The sequence below is a fragment of the Schistocerca americana genome, chromosome 10, assembly GCF_021461395.2.
Source record: "Schistocerca americana isolate TAMUIC-IGC-003095 chromosome 10, iqSchAmer2.1, whole genome shotgun sequence".
NCBI lineage: Eukaryota > Metazoa > Arthropoda > Insecta > Orthoptera > Acrididae > Schistocerca > Schistocerca americana.
This window is the reverse complement of record NC_060128.1, coordinates 162,335,717-162,355,851: the sequence shown is the minus strand read 5'-3', so window position 1 is coordinate 162,355,851 and position 20,135 is coordinate 162,335,717. Positions and strand designations below refer to the sequence as shown.

The window sequence follows — 20,135 nt, the reverse complement described above, 5'->3', positions numbered from 1 at the left end:
CAAAAACCAACTGTGATCCTACCCCCACCTCACCCCCCCCCCCCCCCCACCACCACCACCACCACCACCACCAGTCACCTTCCAGTAATTCCTTAATTTCAACTTGGTCTCACCACCCTTCCCCATGCCCCTTCCTAACACCACCAACATTTCAGCAGAAGAAAGGACAGGCATACACAATGTTAAAACAAATCCTGAGCGAAAATCATACCTGCAGATAAAGGTTCCGCCACTGTAATTGAGTTCCAGTATACCTGGCGGAATACCTCTGACAACTGTAGCTCCTTCACCTAAAAATTCTGCCCGAGTAATCCCATCCCAGAAATCCACTGTAGCTCCAATCCCTGCTTAAAACCTTAGACTCTTCCCAGGACCTCACCCCTGAATCAATCTCTCCCCTCACCCCTATGACACCCCACACCCACCTACATGCTACCCAAAATCCACAAATCCAAACAAACACAGATGCCCCATTGTAGCAGGTTATTGTGCTCCCACTGAAACTATTTCTGCCCTCATTGACTGACACATCCAACCCACTGCCCGAAATCTAGCCTCCCATGTCAAAGATACCAACCACTTCCTTCACCAACTCTCCACCACCCCCATCCCTTTACCTCCTGGATCCCTACTCATCATTGCTGATGCCATTACCCTATACACCAACATCCCTCATGCCCTTGGTCTTGCCAATATTGAACACAGCCCCTCTCTATGTTCTTCAGACACCAAACACACTACATCATTCCTCATACACCTTACTAACTTTATCCCAAACACACCTGCTACTACTTTGAAAGGAAGGTGTACAAACAAATACAAGGCACAGTCATTGGCATCAGCATAGCACCCTCCTATGTCAACCTGTTAATGGGCCATCTACAGGAAATGTTCTTAGTCTCTCAAAACCCAAAAGCCCTGGTTTGGATCAGGTTCATTGATGATACCTTCACAATCTGGACTCAGCACCAAGACACCATATCCTCATTCCTTCACAATGTCAACTTCATCTCCCCATCTTCTTCACGTGGTCGTCCTAAACCCAGAAAGCCACTTGCCCATATGTTTATCACTTCCTCTGATGGCTCCAACCACACTTTTTTCCACATTAAACATACCAGCTGTCAACAGTACCTGCATTTTAACATCTGGCACATCTTCCAAACATAAAATCTCTCCCATACAGCCTGATCACCTAGGGATGGCTCATCTGCAGTACCAAGAATTCCCTTGCCCAGTAAATTGACAGTCTAACAAAAGCCTTCACAGAACAGCACTATTCCTCGTCCTAGACTGCAAACAAATTTCCTGTGCCACATCCCCACACACCCACAATCCTCCCACCAATCCGAAGAACCAGCTACGAAGGAGTGCCCCCTCGTCACCCAGCACCATCCCTGACTAACAACTGAACCACATACTTTGTCACAGCTTTGATTATCTATCATCATTCACAGCCCTCGTAAAGTGGTGTTCCATTGCCCACCCAACTTCCACAACATCCTAGTCTATGCCTGTGCCAATCCCAACCCCTTGCCACAAGGATCATACCCCGTGGAAGATCAAGGTGCAAGACCTGCCCAACAGACTGCCGCATGTGAAAGCAGTCGTGTCGTGTACCAGCCCTGCTACAATCATTACACAACCTTTTTTATTGGTATGACAACCTACTGTCCCCACTCCCTCCACCCAGTAGTTTCTATGCACTGTCCTATCAGCTCCTCACAATTTACATTCCCTCACCCTCATTGTGCACCACCCATAGGTCACCGTACCCACCGCTTTTTTCCCTTCTCTGCTCTTCTCCTTTTCTACTGTCCATCCCTCCCTTCTGACCACCACGGCCTCCCAATGCTGCACCTGGTAGCCTTGTTCTGCCATCATCGTGTCCTTCCATTCTCCAATAGGTAGCACTGACTTCTCTCCACCACCTATACCCTGCTATCTGCCACCCCCCCCCCCCCCCCCCCCACCTTCCTCCCATCAATCCGGACTGTTGCTTCAGATCGATGCAAAACAGTTTCATTCTGGCCATAGCAGCTGAAGATAGCAGTCGTGTGTACATGAAGTGTGCTTCTTGTGTGAATGTGTATGTTCCCTTCTTTTCTGAAATCTCGGTGTGTTACAATCTTCTCGTTGTGCCTGTCCAACTCAATGTGTCAATTTTACACTATCACCGAAACCTCCAGATGTCAGACACTCAGATCGGCACCAAACATTGTGTGTCAATAGAGTATCAGCCAAAACACTGATTTAGTCCGTGCTGTCATCCAGTAGAAGATCCTTAAATGGTAATTAAAAGTAACACCAGAACTACGGATTTAAAGAAAAAGCATGTCTGTGGAATGTGAATGTCAAGGTCATTGGAAAGCAAGTAGGTACAGTGTCAGATTGTTGTACAAAAGTCTCAAGTTTGAAACCCATTGATGGCAAGTTTTTTTAACAGTTTACATGTGAAATTGTTATGTGGGAGAACATTTTTTCTGTCATCTGAAATGACCTTTCAAAGTTTGTAGCACTGTTCTTTTGGCAATTTGCTTTTGCTTCGTTAGTTGAAAGTAGCAAACCTATAGAGTACATTTGTATAGATAGATGTCGTAGTATCTATACAAATGTACTATATAGGCTTGCTACTTTCAACTAACAAAGCGAAAGCAAACTGCCAAAAGAACAGTGCTACAAACTCAGAAATGTCCTTTTAGATGTCAGAAAATGTTCTCCCATATAACAATTCCACACGTAAACTGTTAAAAAAATTGTCGTCACTGGGTTCCGAACTCCGGAGCTTTAGTACAACACTGCGACACTCTACCGTCTCACCTACTGCTAACCTTGACATTCACATTCTGCAGATACACTTTTCGTATACCGTATTTACTCGGATCTAAGCCGCACTCTAATCTAAGCCGCACCTGAAAAATGAGACTCAAAATAAAGGGAAAAAAAAAAAAAAAAAATTCCCGAATCTAAGCCGCACCGGAAATTTGAGACTGGAAATTCAAGGGGAGAGTAAAGTTTTAGGCCGCACCTCCAAATCAAAACAAAGTTGGTCCATTGTAATATGAGACACAATTTAGGTCGAATGAATGACGATACAGCTACAGTACTTTGGTTTGAGTCTTAAGCTTAGCAGTTAAGCTTTACCAGGTAGCCATTGCTATATGTCAGGCGCTCCGTCCGTATTTATACGGGTACCCTTCCTTTTTCACGTGCTTCGTCTGGTTTGAATCGATTGCTTATTTTGCTTTGATCTGATAAGTGCTGTTTTCTTTGTTATAGGTGTTTACGTCACTCAAAGCTGAAAATGCATTACTGTACTGTGTCACGCATTGTTTGTCGCATTCTGATAGTGCGTGCTTACGGCCTGTCGCCGTTCGCGGCATGGCTTGCTTTTGTGCGCGCTACCGTTGCTTACAATTAAAAAAAAAAAAAAAAGAGAGAGAGTAATCGTCTCATTAGCGAAACAGTGGCAAGAGACTGCTATTTGTTGTTACTTACACCGCTGCTTTCTTTGATAATGATCAACAAGAACCAAATAATAGACTGCGTATGACAGAACATGTTCTGAACAAGAGTTAGGCGAAAATGTTTCTCCGTTTGAAAATCTTTGCGGCCGCTTCTTTAGTACATCAAATTCTGCACAGAAATTAGAGTCATCTTAGAATTAAAAATCTAGTCAGTTGCTGTGCTTCATTTCTGACTGTATCACTATTAGGCATAAGAATAATACGAATATAAACATGACACGATACGTATATTCTTCTGCGTTTGCTGTTGTCTCACTAGTTTCGTAGTTTATTAGGCAGACAGGATTTAAATGAGATAGCAGCAAACACGAAAGAATACATGGCAAAATGTTGATATTCGTATTATTCTTATGGTGAAGAGAATACTGCATGTGATTCACATTTCATCAGGTTCCTATTAGCAACCATCTCTTCTCACAGGTAGGAAAAAATTCAGAAAATAGAGTTGGCCATATTGACAAACATCCCAAACAGTCTTGCATGTCGGATTTTTGTAGTACATTGAAATTCTGCTACATTCGAAGATGAACAATATGGAATTTGTATTTACTTCATTGGATAATGTATGAAAATGCAGTGGTCGAAACTCGGGGCGGAGAAAAAAAGCTCGTATTCCACCTTTTTTTTATTTATTTACTGACGCGGAGGTTTTGGCGCCAGTATTTATCTTTGTGCCTACAAAGCATGCATGTCTAGCGCTACATATATTCGATGGCAGAAGTTAGTTGTGGCGGCACCTACCAACATTTTTCAGAACTTCCACTTGCTTTGCACTCGATTCTAAGCCGCAGGCGGCTTTTTGGATTACAAAAACCGAAAAAAAAGTGCGGCTTAGATTCGAGTAAATACGGTACTCCATAGTTCTGCTTTTACTTTTAATTACTGTTTACACATCTTCTGCTGGATGACAGCACACAGCATGAACTAAATCAGTGTTTTGGTTGATACTCGTATCAACACATAACATTTGGTACCGATCTGAGTGTCTGACACCTGGAGGTTTGGGTGTGGGTAGCAATCTATCCTTTCCATGATATTGTTGATATTCCAACTTAGACTTACCATTCATATGAATAGTAACAATCTGATTCTTTCATTAGAACACAGGACACCTTACACAACTTTTGTGACTGCTATATGGTCTACGCTGCATCCAAATTTTAGCTGTCCAGCATGTTAAGTAGGGACAGTAAAGAGATAAACCACACAAAGATATCTTGCCCTCTTAGGATTCACCATAATACAGGTCTGCTAATCTGGTCTGAAACTTTTACAAAGATCACATGGTACAGGATGCAGTTAAATACCAATCTTTTAATGCCCTAGAACTGTTTCACTAGCAAATATTACACTTAAAGTAAATATAGTTAAAATGAGAGGTAAAACAGGTATCAACAAAAATGGTTTCACAAAGATCAGGTAACAACATTCCTTTCAAACTTTTCACATGCCACCTCAAGAAAGTCATTGACTCCTACTTCTAAGAAAGATGGAAAACCTTTGGAGTTCACATAAGTAGTATGACAGGAGAATTCCAGGATGGAAACCAACAAATAATAATCAATTTTTGCATTAGAAGCAGTTGATTATTAGCGTCATCATTCAAGACTCCATATTAAATAAGATGCAATTAAACTTCTTGATAGATTAAAAAAAATGCATTTGTAAGGTAATGCTTTGACACTTTAACGAGCTTCAGTAGTGTGGACTGTGACTAAGATCTCTCTCTTCCAGGCTGTGAGGCATCCCAAGTCACCTCTGCTGCTAAGCAAATTGGTAAAAATGCCTTTGGTGTATGGCGAGTAGCAGTCTATCCTTTCCATACTACTTTAAGGATGCAGTAGTGTTATTCAAAGAACAGCTATATATTTAAATAAAATGTTGGATGTAGTTTGTGTAAGAAAAATTGGTCTATAACTGTTCATTGTTAATTTTCTGTACAGGCTTAGTCTCTAATGTAAACCTTGGTTGCTACATAACACAAGGTTGACCTTCAGGTTAGGATCTCTGGGGGCACACTGTATGAATTAACACTTTAAAAAATGAATAAGTATTCTTACCCAGCATGAAATTTATTCTGTGAGCTCTGTTTGTTTGTTCCAAAGTTTTATGCTTTGACTTAATATTCTTCTAAACTTTATGAACATTACATACACAATTACAAATTTGTCAAAAAAAATTATTAAACTGGAAACTTACATCACTGTCTGACTTCTTAGCAGCTAGTGGCTTCTCCTTCAGCACCATCCAGAATCCAAATAATGCCATGAGTAGCCCATGGCCAGTATCTCCAAACATTACAGCAAACAAAAACGGAAATGTGATTATGGTGTAAGGCGCTGAAACAAAGATTTTTACCGTATTTATATATACAGCTTTAAGTTTTTATAAACTTAAAACTTTTGCTTCAGACCAAAATGAAATTCAGATACAGACAAAATTCACAAAGCCCAAAATGATTTTGTTCCAACTTAAGGTATGGATCCCACAGGTTTTTCATGAGCTTGTTTTTTTCCACATTTTTAATGCAATTATATTCCTAAGGTCCTATACTGCATTAAAAAAGATGGGAAAATTTAGAACAATTTATTCTCTCCTCTTCTGCAAATAAGACAAGCAATAACCAAGCCCATTGTTCAATTAGCTAATTACACTCATAAAGGCTTAAGATTTTTTAAAATATTACCTGGATTTACTTCCCTATAGCTGGCAACTCCATATGCATCAACTAAAGTCTGGAATGCACTTGTAAACTTATTTGTTCTATTATACGTAGGTGGATCCTCAAATGTCTGCATCCGATTCAGAATTGGAGGAACTGAGCTGCCGCTGCGTTCCTGGAAGCAGTGAAAGAATAATTTCTTTATGAGGCTCTTTCCATTTCATATTATTTGATTACAATATATATGAGGGTGATTCAAATATAAATAGTAATTGTTTTTTATACATTTACTCATTTATCTTTTGCACAAAAGGAAACTTCAGTTTTCTCTACATAGCCCACTGCACACTCTAAATACTTTTTCCAGTGGTTTGAAAGCTTGAACACCCTTTGTCATAAAAAGATTGAGGGTACATTATCAACCAAGTGCACAATGCTCCTCATCATCTCATAGGGGACTAATCCTGATTTTGGGGAGGGTGATTGAGGGTTTCCCAGTGAATGTCCTCCATCTTGCTTCTAGTTTGGTTAATCATGTGAGGGTTAGAGTTGTCATGGGAAAGTATGGCATCTCTTTATGTGCATTCCTCATCTTGTGTTTTTGTACACAGCTTTAGCTTATTAACAAGTGGCAGCCTTAAGCTGCATTCACCTTACTTCGATCGTGAACTTTTGAGGTCATCAGTCCCCTAGAACTTAAAACTACTCAAACCTAACTAACCTAATGACATAACACACACATCCATGCCCGAGGCAGGATTCGAACCTGCGACCGTAGTGGTCACGCGGTTCCACACTGTAGAGCCTAGAACCGCTTGGCCACCCTGGCCAATTAAGTTTGTCCTGATTATGTGTGTGACAATACTGAAATAATAATAATAAATAATAATAATAATAATAATAATAATACCAAAATTGACCTACTCATTTGTAGTAGTCAAATGGAGTAGCACAGACCTAGAAGCTCTCAATACACTTACACGATCACAATGCCACAAATATAGAATACATCACATACATTCAGCAACAGAAAGATTCACATTAAGCAGAAAGGAAGGAGGAAGTGGATTCATCGACATCAAAAACCTACATTATGGACAGGTAGACAATTTAAGAAAATTCTTTCTAGAACGAGCAGAAACTAGCAAAATACACAAAGCAATCACTCATATAAATACATCGGCTACACCACTGCAATTTTATAACCACTTCTACAACCCTTTAGATCACATAACATCAACAGATACGAAGAAAGTAAATTGGAAAAAGAAAACACTACATGGCAAGCACCCGTATCATCTAACACAGCCACACATTGATCAAGACGCATCCAACACATGGCTAAGAAAAGGCAATATATACAGTGAGACAGAAGGATTCATGATTGCAATACAGGATCAAACAATAAACACCATATATTACAGCAAGCATATTATTAAAGATCCCAATACCACAACAGATAAATGCAGACTTTGCAAACAACAAATAGAAACAGTAGATCACATCACAAGTGGATGTACAATACTAGCAAATACAGAATACCCCAGAAGACATGACAATGTAGCAAAAATAATACATCAACAACTTGCCATAAAAGATAAACTAATAAAATAACACGTTCCCACATACAAGTACACACCACAAAATGTACTGGAGAATGATGAATACAAATTATACTGGAACAGAACCATTATAACAGATAAAACAACACCACATAACAAACCTGACATCATACTCGCCAATAAAAAGAAGAAATTAACACAACTAATCGAAATATCCATACCCAATACAACAAATATACAGAGGAAAACAGGAGAAAAAATTGAAAAATACATCCAACTGGCTGAGGATGTCAAAGACATGTGGCATCAGAATAAAGTTGACATCATACCAATTATACTATCAACTACAGGAGTCATACCACACAATATCCACCAGTACATCAACGCAATACAACTACATCCAAACGTATATATACAACTACAGAAATCCGTAATTATTGATACGTGTTCAATAACCCGAAAGTTCCTAAATACAATGTAACACATACCGTACAGTTAAAAGGAAGTCACGCTTGATCAAGGTCCGCGCCACTTTCCATTTTTAACCAGACTTAACGTCTGAGAAAGTAAATAAATAATAATAATAATAATGATAATAATAATAAATTTAATTTGATTTAGATTATTTTTTGTAGCGAAATATGAATCTTAGACAATTTCATTTATTGATAATTGACAAATAATTTGGATAGTAATTTGTCAATGTGACCACATGCTGTTGTAAAGTACAGCCCTATGGTGTGACGTAACAAATGTGTTTGTGATTTTTCATTAAAAATAGTGCCAGCATCTTAATGCATACTTAGTCATACCTGGGAAGTGAAACCAATTTTTCAATGGCATTATCACATAAGTCTCAGATAGTTATTATTGTGCTACTTAACTCACTAAAAGGTTAACACTGACCGCCCCACTCAGAAAGAAATGGGCTGATTTTAAAATAAAAATTGAAATTAAACATACTTTCATCAAATCTTAAAAAATTTGATGTACTATCTTGAGGCTGCTCACCTATGTGATCCACTTTTGCCTGGGCTGCAATTAAAGCAGCTATGAAAGGAACAATTAATGGAAACTCCAGGTTAGAGTATCAATAGTATAAGGAAAGAGAGACTGCTACTTTCCATGAAGATGACTCATTAAATCGCAGACAGGCACAATGGAAAGACCCTTACACGTTAGCTTTTGGCTAAACTGCCAGAGATGGCAGTCACGAGTGAATGAATGAGTGTGTGTCTTTCCTTTTCTGACAAAAGCTTTGACTGAAAGCTAGTGTGTGTCTTCTCATTGTGCCTGCCTGCAACTTAACATGTCATCTTTATGGTAAGCAGCAACCTATCTTTTGCTTATACTGTTAAACGTAAAAGAATATTTTGGTAGGAAAAGGCAAGATTTCAGGCTCAAATCTGAAACACTATTTCTTTTAAGATTGCCAGTCCCACACAATATGCAAGAGAACTGCTGAAGAGATTGGATAGTAAGAGATCAGGTACTGGTGGAAGTAAAGATGTGAGAGCAGGTGATGAGTCACAGTCTACGGCTCAGACAGTAGAGCACTTGCTCACAGAAGGCAAAGGTCCTACCGTCAAATCCTAGTCAGACACACAGTTATAATCTGCCAGGATGTATAGCTGACAGTTTGTGCACAATTTTGTGAGCTGTAAGGTTAAAAGGGAAGGGAGGCCACTCAGACCCAAGGCCTGTAGTGAAGCTGAGGGGAGAAAGGTGTAGGTACAGGGAGGGAGGGAGGGAGGGAGGGATGGAGGCAGGCAGGCTGGCTTACAGATTGTACATTGGTAAGCACTGTACCAGCTTCAGTCCAGAGATAAAAATAGAGTGATACATAAAGATGACTATGGGTAGAGGAAACAACAGTGCAGTTAAGAATTAGGACACAAGTAATATAAAAAGTATAATGACGGAAGGGACCTGAGTGCTTGCTAAACCACTGGCTACTTGGAACCTCCTGCCCTCAACTCAACACATTGAAACTTGCTTTCCAACACATCTTTGCATCCCAACATCCTCCTGCATTCCTTTAACACAATCTCTTTAACATTATAAATGGAGTCCCTCTCATCCTGTGGCCTGAGTGACCAGTCCTTCTGTTTTAAACTTCCCCAGTCTGCCACTCTCACAGAAGGAGCTGTTAGTTCTAAAAGTTAGGTAATGTGTCACTTTCACTTCTATGTGGTTCACTAATATGGAGGTTTACAGGGAATGGGGGATCAGTTAGTGGTACCAAAAGTACCCTCCACAGCACAGTGGCATGTGGAATACAAATGAAGTAAACCCACATTTTAACAGCCATTACTGACCCACCACACACAACATCCATTGCAGAATGAATGCCTCCTCTGGACTTTTTGATGAGCTATAGTCTTCAGCCATAAGCAATCTAATTGTTTATGAATATTTTCTAAGCTCATGTGCCCAATTTCCAATATGTGGTTGTGACTGCCATTTCTTAACTTTTGGAATCCAGCAGCCTGGCAGCATGTCCAGTTCACCTGTATTCTATCATATCCAGTTGTAATTTCAACTTCCGCTCCAATCTGTTACCTGATCTGTCTATCTTCCTGTTACTCTCAGTAATTCCCAACCCACAGCTCTCTGCTGCCAACTGAGCAACGTCAGCCTTTTTTTACAGTTCTCATATGAAACTCCACATCTCAATGTTCTAAGCCAACACTACTATCATATATTCATTCTATAAGGGGCATAGGGGCATTCAAAGAAACAGGCCAGAGGCATAATTACAGAAACCAATACCTGTATGTTAGAAGTATTGACCCTGGCTGTTGAGACACTTGTCCCACTGTGACACGAGGTGGTGGATGGCTGTCTCATAAAATTCCCGGGGCTGTGATGTTAACCAGTACCGCACATACAGCTGGATGCCGTCATCCGAGGTGAATCGTTTGCCCCTCAGAGCCTTTTTTAAGGGGACCAAAAATGGCGTAATCACAGGGATAGAGGTCCAGACAGTATCGAGGATGGCCGAGAACCTCCCACTTGAATATCTGCAGGAATGCCATGACCAAGTTCGCCGTACGAGGCTTTGCATTGTCGTGGGACAGAATGACCCCACGGGTGAGATTGCCTGGTCATTTTGATTTGATCGCTTGGAGAAGGGTGGTCAAGGTTTGCAAGTAACACTGGACATTCACTGTTGTCCCGTGCTGCAGGAAGTGAATCTGAAGGGGGCCATCTAGATCAAAGATGAATGTCAGCATAACCTTTTCTGCACTCGTGTGGACGACAACATCCAGCTGTACGTGCGGAGCTGATTAACATCGCAGGTCCAGGAATTTTATGAGACAGCCATTCACCGCCTTGTGTCACAGTGGGAGAAGTGTCAACAGCCAGGGTTAATACTTCTAACTTACAGGTAATGGTTTCTGTAATTATGCCTCTGGTGCGTTTCTTTTTGAATGCCCCTTATGTGTCTTCCTTTTCAGGCTAATCTGAACCTTTGCAATCATCAGTTGCACAGATATTTTTATTTCTCTTTACCAAGGTTGCTGAGAAAGTGACAGCTATGAATAAAATCATAATGCTACTTAACTATTCACGTTAATTAACAGGAGTCTTGTTTCTTTCAAATAACTTCGTATTTTTAAGAGAACTGTCAGTGAAACAACATTATTACCAAGGAATAATAAGGAAAGTACCCATTAGCAGACAAACTAGTAATTCTGTTAAGAACTGGAGTTATTTTTCACACAGATCCTACCGTTCCACGGCGAAGAGCAAGTTGAATTGTCTCCAGGTCTAGCAGTGGAACCCAACACTCAGCAATCAGACACTTCTGGGTTACATCCAGGTTGAACAGGTTTAATGTGAAGTAGATCGCTTTTATCTTCCGCACTTTGATAAACCAGTTCTTTATATTCTTGGCAGCAGCCACGAGGACACGGTGGCGATGGTCTTGAGTCTGCCCCAGCACCTACAGAACAGGCACAATTTCAGTATAGTGAAATACCTGCACACAAAAAAATTCAAGTTGAACTAAATTGGCTAACAACCAGCTGCTACTCGAAATGAAACTAGCCTCATTGGTTTAAGTGCATAGAATTTTATTACATTAAAACTGTTTGGGGGGGGGGGGGGGGGGGGGGGCGGGGGGATACACAATGTGCAAGCACACGCATGCACATACATGGGCACCTCGAATTAATATCCTATTTACGGAAGGATTGAGCAACAAAATCTGACCTGTGCAACTCCAGTGTGGCACCACACTCAAGAAAATAATGAGCAACTCTTATTACTCACTGTGTTGAGATCTTCAATCCTCGTCATGACGCCCATAGCCATTTCACGGCGGTCAGCAGGAGCTTCGGGGCATGGGTACAGAGTGGCACGGAAGCCCTCACAGATCTTTTTCACTCTTGTCTTCAACTGGTCTCCTTGGAAGAAGATGATGAATACTGATTTGTAGACTGCATCCCCCTTCAAAGAAATTGTGACATAAGCAAAGTGCATTCAGTGTCTTCAGAGAAAGTGGTAGATGGGATAGGTTTTCCAACATTTACTAGCCATGCTTCATTTTATATAGCACTGTAACTCATTTTAAACATTATTACAACTCATCTACCACCCCAATTCTTATTGTTTCTCAGGAATTGCATAACCTGATGTTTGTCCATGATATGAAAAACAATGTATTCATTTACAAAAGAACAAAAAAAAAGTACTTTCCCAACACTTACATTAGATGGGTCTTCAAGTGGTGTTTCTATCTCAGCTTGCCGAAGAAACACATTTCCACGGCATGCCCTCCACAGCATCCGCTCGAAAGCTGGAATGCGTTCTCTGAGGATAACTCCAGCTACAAACCTGGAGGTGACACAGGATCGAGAGAAAGTTGCGAAGTTGTGGAATTTTTTCTCTTAACACATTTATGGTATCCCTGTCTTACACATGGTTCTCTTGCAGTTTGTCAACAACTGACAGCAGCTGTCACAAAAAACCTTTTTTCCCCAGACAAATGTGTATTAAGAAAACAGTAAGCTCACATTTTAAAAGACTCACATTTAAATCTTACTTTGACACAGTAATTTAGATTTCCATTGTTTGCCTACACTAATAAATATAAGAATGTGTACTGCATCACAATCAAAGCAGTTGCTGTTGTCAAATTTGTGCAGCAGTCCCATTTCTAACACTATATCAATGAACGATGTAATCCAACCAACGAATCTAATAGAACGCATTTCTGACTAAAGAACGGAACTGCTTAGCAGACGATTTCCAAAGGGGGGGACAAGCAGCACACCAACTTAACAGAGTTCAGTACCTCAGAATGTTTCAAAATCTTTTTCACTGTGCTGCTGGCTATACTATGCCTCCCTTTTGTAAAATATTTAATGATTACATCAAATCATTAATAGTTCTGCCTCCATCAGTCAAAGAGTTTCGTATTAGAAAATTTAACAATATTCACAGTGTTCAGTCAGTTGTGACTAATAAAGAAACCAGGCTAATGAACACATCTAAATTAAATTTGATAATAAAGAACAATTAGTCACCCTTCAACAATGTTCAGAAAGTCACTCATGTCTCATGCGAAGACAGCTCACACCAAAAGTCTGGATAAGTATTTCAGTAGCCACTAACTATTTCATAATTACAAGGAAACAGTGTACATCTCACTATTGACAGTTTTCAAGCTCTTTGTAATACAAAGGTTACTTTTCACAACAGTGGTGAAGCCCTAAACATAGACAACAGCAACTTAAACTAAGTTCCAGACAGTACTTAAGCTGAAAAATGCTTGTCTGTTGTTAAACAAATCACAAGATTACCATATTCATTAAGAGAGAATTTTAGTGTAAAATGTAAATAGACATAGCCATGAGGAATTAAAAAAATTATTTATCTTCTGATTTGATGCAAATTCCACTACACAAAAATATGTATTATACATAAAGGCACAACTTTAATTTTCTTCATGAGGCAATATCCTCCATATTAAGACTTTTTGGCATTTATCTGTTAACCAAGTGTCAGCTGTAGTCCTTTATGTCCCTCCATCTACATACTATTCAAACAGAAAACTTCAATAAAACATGTTTTGCATTTTACTGAAGATGTTACATATAATACAGATTTTCTCATCTAGTTGCTTTCGTTAATACTAAACTTAACTTTTGATGGACAAACTTACGGAAAGCTCTGTAACTGTACCTTGAAAGTAAACTAGAAAGTTTGCATGGTCTAGTTTTTATATGCTGCTATTTACATATAATACAAAATAAGTCAAATTTTATTTAACAATTTTCACAACATGGTAGCAATACCAGTAAGCACTGAAAGGCAAAAACTGAATTGTCTGTAACACACAAACCACAAAAAGCATGTCCTTTGAAATCAAACTGGACATTCCTCTGTTTTGTGGAGGCTTTACAACAATACATAACACTCAAAAAAGCTGGAAAACAGACGTAATAGCTTCAAAACCAAATAACACTTATCAACCGAATGTATTATCAAGTCAATTACACAGAAAAATAATTACATTCTCATCTAGGTTTAGATTTCATGTTCTCTGTGGAAAGGAACGGTAGCTCGAGAATGAGGAAAATTATGTAAGTGAAGACAATTCAATATTTTCAAGAACTACGTATGTACAGAAGGGAAAGTTCACTAAGATATTGTTGGAATTACCTCCTACGGAAAAAATCATGCAAGAAACTAAAATTAAAGCAAACTGTTTTACTTCTACATAGCAGTTTTTCTGTTAAGTCAGACCCTACCTTCACTCAAATGCCTGAAACTTCTGCAAAATTCATGCTATTAATGCTACAAGCATGGAGTAGAACTTTGTACCTACATCACAAATTGTGGAAAAAAAAAAGGGCTGCTTAAATCTACGATTGATTACAGTATGGTAATTTGAAAGCATGACATCTACTTTGGGGAAACAAGTGCATTTATCAGCACTGTTTCATTGTAGAAATGATACAGGGAAGGGGAACACAATGAATTAGCATTAATGCAGACTGAGCAGATCACACATGAGCTACAGTGAAGCAAAATCAATTATAATCATCTCTATCCACAAAGGAAGGCAATTTCTGCAGGAGAAGGTGCGTAGACACAAAAGCTTTATTTAGACTCTTACTAGAAGGAAAAATCAAGGTAAGTTTCAAAGCAGTTGTAATGGCTGTCAAGCAAATTTATTTGTATGGTGAACAATGAAATAGGCTAAAGAATAACTCAAATATAAAAAATAAGTTTTTTCAATTAGGAAGTATAGCCACCCATATAAGTAACTGTACAAGCGCACACCTGACATGGATCACAATACTGTGGTGTGATGGAAACTGATGACTGTGGAAAGATGGTAGATACCTTGTAGGTCTAGGACAAAATATGGGGATACAATTTTTGAGTCACGAGAGTCAGCAGCCAGCAGCCATTCACCGGAGGATGAAGACAAAGTGGTGCAGGTATTCATCATCATTTCAGCAAATATACGTGCCAACGAAAGTTTAAAGTGGAGTATCAACATCAATTGACACACCACACACTGTAACTGTACCAGATGTCACAACTGAATAGATTCAATTGTATATGGCCACTGGCTAGTAGTGGAACTTTAGAAAATTGGATATTAGTAGGGTTCTGGCATTGTAATTTTAAAGTGTCGGGGCATGACAAAGTTTGTTTTGTGGATACTGCAACAACTTTGACAGAATTCAAATATCACCACTGCAGTGGCTCTGAAAACTATTACACCCTTACGAGACTGGATGAGGTAACGTACATACAATAAGATGCAGACCAACTGAACAAGTGAGCAATGGCAATGGCAATGTTCATATATGCTGAAACCTGAGAAAATTAACACAGTTCTTCCAACTGGAGAAGTGAAGCTCAAGGTCTCTTGTGATTGAAAAGATTAAATTACACGAGAGGTTTCTAGATCACAGATGGGCTGTGTCAACATCTAGTTGCAAGAATTCGGCTGACAACCATTTGGCCATCTTCATACTGCTGACTATTCCTTGAGCATGCATAGGTTGTCACAAGAGGTCTTCCCCTGATGAGTTTAGTGCCATCTGGTAAATGTTGTTCCATCTGATTATGCATGCAGAATGGTGATACTTCACATAAGCATTCTTTTGAAAAGTGGGCCCATGGCCAGTGGTCATAATAATGAAATTAACTGTTACTATACATGACATTTGGCATAATATTTTGTCTTTGTGAAGAAATTAAATGAATCAGGTTTCACCCTTTATACAGTTGAAAGCCACCATCACAATCCATAAGATTTTAAGTTCCACAGATCCCTTAATTATTGAAACCCAGAAGGATTTAGTTGCGGGCAAGATTTTCACAGCAGAAAAATATGCAATGGTAAAAGAGCCAGTGATTCACTGCATGTGCGTGTGGGTGTGGACGCTCCATGCACACACACGCTATTTCAGAAGAAAGCCTTCTGGTTGAAAGCTTGTGTGTTCGGTAGTCTTTTTGTTGTGCCTGTCTGCGACTCAACATTTCCGCTATATGGTGAGTAGCAATATATCCTTTTCAAAACATTGTCAACATCTCACCCCGTGTATTCCATTACAGGTAATTTCACATCTGATGACTCCAATGTTCAGCAACCACAAGGGAATCGTCATTCCTGCAAACAAGTCTTCTGTGTCATTGGGTTTGCTCAAGTTACTGCAGACCACCAAGTTTTCAGAATCCTCACTTGCCCTACATTCACAATATTCAGCATCACTGATAGCCCACGTCTTCGAATTAGCCTTGCACCTTGTCACCTCTGTTCTCAACCTGTTGAGGGACTTCCAGATCCTGTATTGGAAATAGCAGTCTGAAGGTACCTTCTCCTTTGCCATTCATTATTCCCTAAGTGACTGTTCTCCACAGCTGACCTCGGCGAGCTTCTGCTGAACTCTAAACTGGTGCAGCTGTAGGTAGGAAGCTTTTTCTGGATTGCAGTGATGAGGATAGGTGTGAATTCCGAACAGTCGCTGCCTCAAATCTGATTCTTGCGCCTTCTTTGCATTCTCTGCTGCTAACTTTTTACATCTGAAGGTGCTACTCCAATGAGTGGAAATATTGTCAACTGGGGTTGGTCTTAGGCACACTGACTATACAACCAGTCTCATAATGCCCATGTGATTTGTAGCTATCTTGTTTCCTCCTCACCGTGTGGGTGGAATGCACACCCTTGAGTTTTATCCAAATTGGGTTTCAAGTGATTGTCATCATAGCAGATAAGTTCTTTGAGAGCAGATGTTAGTTTCACTTATGCATCTTCAAATGTCGCTAACTGAACAGCGGCAGCTGTGTCACCCACATAGATGAAGGACTGGGTTCCAGTGTTGATTGGCTGACCATTGGTATGTATGTTATAAAGGGTGTTCAAAGAGTCTCTCTGCAGTGCCGTAAGATTGTTAGCCGCGCATGCCGCATGATTGTTCACCTTCCTGGGTTACTTTCCTTCAAGTGGACTCTCCCAGTGATATTCTGTACCCATTCATAGGAGAACTTGTGTTAAGTGAAATACTGAAGGGTTATTTTCAACAAGATGGTGCAACCATGCATACAGCTCGCATTTCAATGTCACCGCTTGCTGATATTTTTGGTGATCACATAATTTAACAGGGACTTTGGCCTCCACGATCGCCTGACCTACCACCACCTGACTCTTCTGGGGTGCAGCAAAATCAACTGTCTATAAAAACCGTCCAAAATCCCCTGATGAATTCAAAACTGCAATATCCACTTTCACTGCTTCTGTTACAGAAGGAATGTTACAGTTTGTGTTTGGAAACATGATTAGATGAATTGATTTGTGTATTCAACAACAGGGGGGACACTTTCAACATTTAATGTGAGAATTTGTTAGTAAAAATGAATATTCAATAAATTAATAACTTGTATTTCATTGAGTTTCATTTCGGTATATTCACTGCGGCATATGGCACGCACGACTATCAATCACATGACAATGAGGAGAGACTTTTTAAACACCCCATATAATATTGGGGCCAGAACACTTCCCTGGGGAAAGTCATTCTTCTGAATTCTCACTGACTCTCTTTCTCATTTAAAGTGACAAAAAGTATATGATCTCCAGGAGGCAATGGATAAACTGCATCAGAAGGTAGTACTTAGTAGTTGTTTTACAGCTTATAGACTACTGTGTTTCATGTCTGTTTGAGGAGATTATGTCATTTTCTGTTCGGGATGTTGATATGGCTTGGATAACTTGTTCTCCTGTTTATATTGTGTCTTCTCAGAACGGATCATTTTTGATAAGCTCTTCATATCTGTTAAGGAGTACTTTTCAGTCTACCAAGCCCAGGTATATACAGTATTCTACGGCCTCTCAGAACATATTTACGAAAGATGTTCTTTACTAGCTCCACAAATAACTGATCCCACCAAGCTTTTTCAAAGTTAAACTGTCTTCTGAATACAACCTTTTCTGATTTAACAGCTGCTTCTGGAGGACGTATAAGAACTCAGTGTCATGTTCTTGGGAACAGTTCTGCAAAGTGCTTCTTGATCTGCAATGCGCTTCTTGATTTGATGAGCAATATATTCAGAGTGTTATAACACCTCCATAATCCACTGTTAAAGGAATACAGCAACTTTAGATCATGTATTAGTTTTACACCCAAGCATTTGGCCCATTCTTCTAGAGTATTACCATTTGTGTATGTCTCCTTATACACCAAGGATTACTATGAAAAAGTTACCCATGATAAGCTCTGTCAGCTGAGAGCCAAAATTGCAAGTTTCTGTAAATCTTTATTGCTTATTTGGTGGCTGGTAGACAGATGATGTGTAAGACTGGGTTCATACTGTCAGGATTTCAATGTCATCAACACAGTTCATATCCACAGACAGTGTACGAGTGTCCAGTTTTGTGAAAACTGCACTGCCATATTGTCTATTAGGCCTCTCCAAGAAAGTTTTGATGATTGAAGGTATCATTTAAAGCTTGGGATTTTATTTGAATTTGACACGGCAAGGAAACAGAACTTTTTATGCAAGGACTCCTTCGTGAAAGACTTCATAGCCATGACCAAAGCTGTTTTCCATCAATTTTAACAAAAATTCTAGTGCACCTGTGACAAAGGGATATCATATGAAAATATTATGCTACATCCTGTGTTCAACAACACTTATTCTTACTGATTCTTCTAACTCAAAAGGCAGTACATTATATAAAGAAAAAATTCAATTGCAGGAACTTTTGTACCTTTAACAGAGGCAAAAAGGGTCCCCAAACCTCCAATAGGCACCCACCCCCCTTCCAATACTGCATAAGGGTACAGAAATAGAAAATAGTATTAATATTTTTCAGAACTGCACAGACAAGTTGAAATCTGAAACACAAATAGTCTTTTCGATGAAGTCCATTAAGACTACCTGGAGAAAAAAAAGGTTGCTGGGAGAGTATAACACCATTTCATCCATGGAAGAGCACAGTTCAATTATACATATATAAAACCAGAGTTATTGCTTTCTAAATTATGAAGAAATCATTAAGAACCATGAGAAGAAACCAAAGGAATAAGAATGTCTCAGAATACCACACATTACAAAGCAACAAACTGAAATACTGACAGTTTTGAAGTGCAAGGCAGTGTTCAAACAATAACAGAAGAAAACTGAAAATGTTTGAATAGTACTGTAGTAAGGTATAGAAAATACTATGACCTGACCATCAAAACTGCTCTTTCAATTCTTGGTGGCTGACAAGTAAAAGATTTTTTGGCGAGTACTTGTCCATCCAAAGAAAGATCTGTTTGCTAATATAAAGTTAAACAGAAGAATAAGTTAATTCTGTCTTATTACTGATAAACAGACTGTATGCATCTGATTGAGAAAGAAACAATCAACCTGTAAGACATGAAGGCAGACCAGTATCTCCTACCCTTAATCAGTTCGAGTGTCACCCAAAATGAAACTAACCTTTTGTTAAGAAAATAAACACATTTAAAAAGTAAATGCTCTTATTTTGGAAATGACAAAATGTCAATAATATTTATTTAACATTCAAACAAAAATTTGCTTTGTGTTTCATCAATCCAAAAAATAACAAGTCAATGAGATGGTTTTTAATACTTCTCATATTCTGTTTGCCACTTTCACGTGTGCTAGTTGTTGCAAATGGAATTTGTATTCTGAAGGCTTTCTTCAGTACCAAGAGAGAGACACCCCCAGCATTTCACCATAATATTGTGAGCACAGCTTTATCAAAACCCAGTTTCAGTGCATTGTCTTCACAGAATAAGCAATTTTACTTTGTACTTTGGTCACACTATGAATATAGGATATGTCACTGAAAATAGTCTTAGCATTAAGGCATTTATTTGTCAATTTCAATTGGGGAAAAATATT

The 20,135-nt window shown here is 39.2% G+C and overlaps 1 protein-coding gene across 6 annotated transcripts in view; it reads right to left on the bottom strand.

The window, feature by feature from the left end:
• Positions 1–20,135, bottom strand: part of LOC124552695 (V-type proton ATPase 116 kDa subunit a1) — a 113,597-nt gene that overhangs the window by 29,828 nt on the left and 63,634 nt on the right. For all 6 annotated transcript variants that reach the window (XM_047127033.1, XM_047127035.1, XM_047127034.1 and 3 more), the window contains 5 exons: positions 12,467–12,593; positions 12,030–12,206; positions 11,488–11,700; positions 6,214–6,364; positions 5,727–5,866 (listed from right to left, as the gene is read on the bottom strand). In XM_047127033.1, the coding sequence (XP_046982989.1) occupies positions 5,727–5,866; positions 6,214–6,364; positions 11,488–11,700; positions 12,030–12,206; positions 12,467–12,593 (808 nt within the window). The remainder of the gene's footprint in view (positions 1–5,726; positions 5,867–6,213; positions 6,365–11,487; positions 11,701–12,029; positions 12,207–12,466; positions 12,594–20,135) is intronic.